This window comes from Nothoprocta perdicaria, unplaced genomic scaffold (assembly GCF_003342845.1).
Source record: "Nothoprocta perdicaria isolate Ctin4 unplaced genomic scaffold, notPer1 scaffold_251, whole genome shotgun sequence".
Classification (NCBI taxonomy): Eukaryota; Metazoa; Chordata; class Aves; order Tinamiformes; family Tinamidae; genus Nothoprocta; species Nothoprocta perdicaria.
This window is the reverse complement of record NW_020455479.1, coordinates 567,174-570,612: the sequence shown is the minus strand read 5'-3', so window position 1 is coordinate 570,612 and position 3,439 is coordinate 567,174. Positions and strand designations below refer to the sequence as shown.

The window sequence follows — 3,439 nt, the reverse complement described above, 5'->3', positions numbered from 1 at the left end:
CGAGGAGGAGCAGGGGCTGCCGCCGTCCCCGCAGCAGGGCCCGCGGCGCCCCCTCTCCGAGCCCGCGCTGGGCGGCCGGGCGCAGGCGGCGGCCCCCAGCAAGGCGGCAGCGCCGCAGCGGGACGCGAGGGCGCGCGAGAAGGTCTACGTGACCAGGCTGCAGCCGGGCAAGCGCAAAGCGCCGCCCCAGGAACCCGCCTTCCCCAGCATCTTCCTCTACCCCAAGCCCCTGAGGAAAGTGCCCCTTCGCTCCCGGAGCCCCCGCAGGCCCCCGGTGCCCTCCAGCAAGCTCCGCACCCTCACTGGCCGCCGGCTGCCCTGGCTGCTGAGCACCATCCCCAAGGAGAAGGGCACGGCCAAGCGGCGGAGCGCCGGGCGCCAGGGGYGGCCGGACAAGCGGCCGGAGCCGAGGGGTGAGCGGCGGGCGCTGGCCGGCCTCCTGGGGCCTGGAGCCCACGGARCCCACGGGCTCTTCAGCAGGGAGGCACGCGAGGACGCCACGACCAGCCCGGGCAGGACGGCGGCCACTGCCGATTACAACTCCTCAGAGGCAGCCCCCTTGGGCGCCACGCGGGTGACGTCCTTCCTGAAGATGTCGGAAACCACAGCGTCGCAGCAGGAGGGAAGGGAGGGCCCGGGAAAGGGCCAGGAAGAAGAGGAGGAGGAGGAGGAGGAGGAGGTGTCGGACTACAGCTACGAGACGGCGGAGCTGCAGCCGAGCTGGCTGGAGGACTCCATCAACTGGCAGCGGACGTTCAGCGTGGGCGCGGTGGACTTCGAGCTGCTGCGCTCCGACTGGAACGACCTGCGCTGCAACGTGTCCGGCAACCTGCAGCTGAGCGAGAGCGAGGTGGTGGACGTGGTGGCGCAGTACCTGGAGAGGCTCAACGAGAAGAACGGCGGGTAGGAGCGGGAGCGCGTGGTGGGTGCGGGCGCGTGTTTTCACCCTGCTGCAGGGCTGGGGACGCGGGAYGGTGGCATCACTCGAAGCCCCTTGGTGAGGGGACCGAGACCCTGTTGTGGGGGCCGTGTGAGGAAGACCTGATGATGGTGATGGTGGCTCCCTTTCCCTGCAGCATCTACACTCTCCTGCGGATCATCAACGTGGAAAAACGGCGGGACACGGCCCGGGGCAACCGCTACCTGCTGGAGCTGGAGCTGGCGGAGCGGGGCCAGCGCACGGTGCGGCTCTCCGAGTACGTTTATGTCCTCTTGCACCAGGGCAAGCAGGACGACAGCGGCGAGGCCAAGCCTGAGGGGCCAGCGCTGGCCGCCACCGAGCCCCAGCCAAGCGCCTGGAGCGTCCTCTACGGGAAGCCCGTCCTGTGCCAGCCCGTGCACCTCAGCTGGAAGCAGGACGTCATGGTGCACTTCGTGGTGCCCGGTGCGTGAGAGGGAACCTCCTTCCTCCTCCCTGCTCTGGGCCGCCCCAGGGGCCGCGGCGGCGGCGTGTGCGCGGCAGGGCCCCGTGGGAGCGTGGCGTGGCTGGGCCGGGCGAGGGGGAGCCCTGCAGCGGGCYGGCCGAGCCCTGAGGGGCCTCTCTCGTTGGGTGCCCAGTGAAGAACCAGGCGCGCTGGGTGCAGCAGTTCATCGCGGACATGGCCGGCCTCTACGGCGCCACCAAGGACGCCAACTTCAACGTCATCCTCGTGGACTTTGACAGCGATGACATGGATGTGGAGAAGGCKCTGCAGGAGGCCCGGCTGCCCCGGTAACGCAGCTCCCCGGGGAGCTCCCCAAAACCTGCCCGCCCCCTTCCCAAGGGGGTGTCAGCCCGATGTCCTTGCCGGACCRATCCCAGCTCCTTCCCGCCACCTGTGCCGGAGCGCAGCGCTGGCGCTGACCACCCCTGGGGTCCCCACAGGTACCAGTACCTGCGTCGCACGGGCAACTTTGAGCGCTCGTCGGGGCTGCAGGCCGGCGTGGACGCCGTCGAGGTGAGGCGCGAGGCCGCGGCAGCTCCGCGCGCGGCGCCGGCCCCGGTGCGGAGCTGACGCCTCCCGCCTGTGTGCGCCCCCTCGCCGCTCCCCCAGGACGGGCACAGCATCGTGTTCCTGTGCGACCTGCACATCCACTTCCCTGCCAATATCCTGGACAGCATCCGGAAGCACTGCGTGGAGGGCAAGCTGGCCTACGCGCCCATCGTCATGCGCCTGGGCTGCGGCAGCTCCCCCCGCGAGCCCAATGGTGAGTTACCCCCCTGCCCTCGAGTGCCAAAACACCCGCCCGCCTGCCCGGAGCAGAGCCGGGATCCCGGCGCTGCTCCCTGGGGATGTGCCTGGCATGGGGGCAGATCCAGCTGGCGAGACGCACGGAGAGGCACTGTGACCTGCTGGGCACGAGGCTCCCAAAACTGGACCTCAGGGCGGGAGGAGGCTGCGGGATTGAGGTCCGTGCTTGGAAGCAGGGGCTGGGACGGGCCATTGCTGTGGCCGCAGCTTTCCAGGCAAGACCTCGGCTGCGGGGCTGCCGGGCGGGATCACCGCTCCCGCCTCTCCTTTCCCCTAGGCTACTGGGAGGTGAACGGCTTCGGCCTCTTCGGCATCTACAAGTCGGACTTCGACCGCGTCGGAGGGATGAACACGGAGGAGTTCAGAGACCGCTGGGGCGGGGAGGACTGGGAGCTCCTGGACAGGTGAGACGGGGGGGACACGGGGAGGCTGTCGCCTGCTACCCGCACATGGTAGGAGCGGCCACCGCATGGAGTCACAATCCCATGGGATGGGGGATGCCGTGGGGGGTGAGAAGTCACTCAGGGCGGCCTCGAAGTGCCCCCCGCGGCCTCCCTCTCGCTGAGCCCTCCCTGCTCCGTGCGTCCCGCCGCAGGGTCCTGCAGAGCGGCCTGGAGGTGGAGCGCTTGCGTCTCAGGAACTTCTACCACTACTACCACTCCAAGCGCGGCATGTGGAACGCGCGCAGCAGGAAAGGCCCCAGGGACTAGCGGCCGGCGCCTGCCGCGAGGGGACACCCCGGTGACCGCGGGGCCGCGGCGGCACCGCGCGGGACGGGCCCTGGGACTGCATCGTCTCGCACGTCCCGGGTTCTGTCGCGGGGCCGGCCGCGCGGCCGCCCCGGCTCCCCTGCTGCCGGCGCCAGCGGCACCCGCCGCCGGGACATCTCCACACGGACCGCCATTATTTCGGGGAGGGGGAAACAGGGGTGGCGGGAGGGCAAAAGCAAGTGGGGATTTTTTTCTTAAGGGTCTAATTTCGTAGTCAGCAACGGATTTATTAACTCAGTAGCGCCGGGGCGAGAGGAGACCCCCTGTGAGGAGCCCCGTGGAGCTGGGGGAGGCGCCGGAGCTGGGGAGCTGCCCCCCAGGCCCTGGTTTCCAGGTGGGGAGTGGGCAGCCGGGGCAGGTCTCCTTCTGCCTCCAGGGCTCTGCTCCCCGTGCCCCGGGTCGCGCCGTCCGTGGGGCTCCGCACGCGCCGTGGCCCCG

At 70.4% G+C, this 3,439-nt stretch overlaps 1 protein-coding gene across 1 annotated transcript in view; it reads left to right on the top strand.

The window, feature by feature from the left end:
* Positions 1–2,962, top strand: part of B4GALNT4 (beta-1,4-N-acetyl-galactosaminyltransferase 4) — an 11,697-nt gene extending 8,735 nt beyond the window's left edge. Inside the window, exons 14-20 of the mRNA XM_026040223.1 lie at positions 5–903; positions 1,077–1,384; positions 1,558–1,711; positions 1,865–1,937; positions 2,034–2,187; positions 2,509–2,635; positions 2,827–2,962. Coding sequence (XP_025896008.1) covers positions 5–903; positions 1,077–1,384; positions 1,558–1,711; positions 1,865–1,937; positions 2,034–2,187; positions 2,509–2,635; positions 2,827–2,941 — 1,830 coding nt within the window. The 3' untranslated portion in view covers positions 2,942–2,962. The remainder of the gene's footprint in view (positions 1–4; positions 904–1,076; positions 1,385–1,557; positions 1,712–1,864; positions 1,938–2,033; positions 2,188–2,508; positions 2,636–2,826) is intronic.
* The last annotated feature ends 477 nt before the right edge of the window (positions 2,963–3,439 follow it).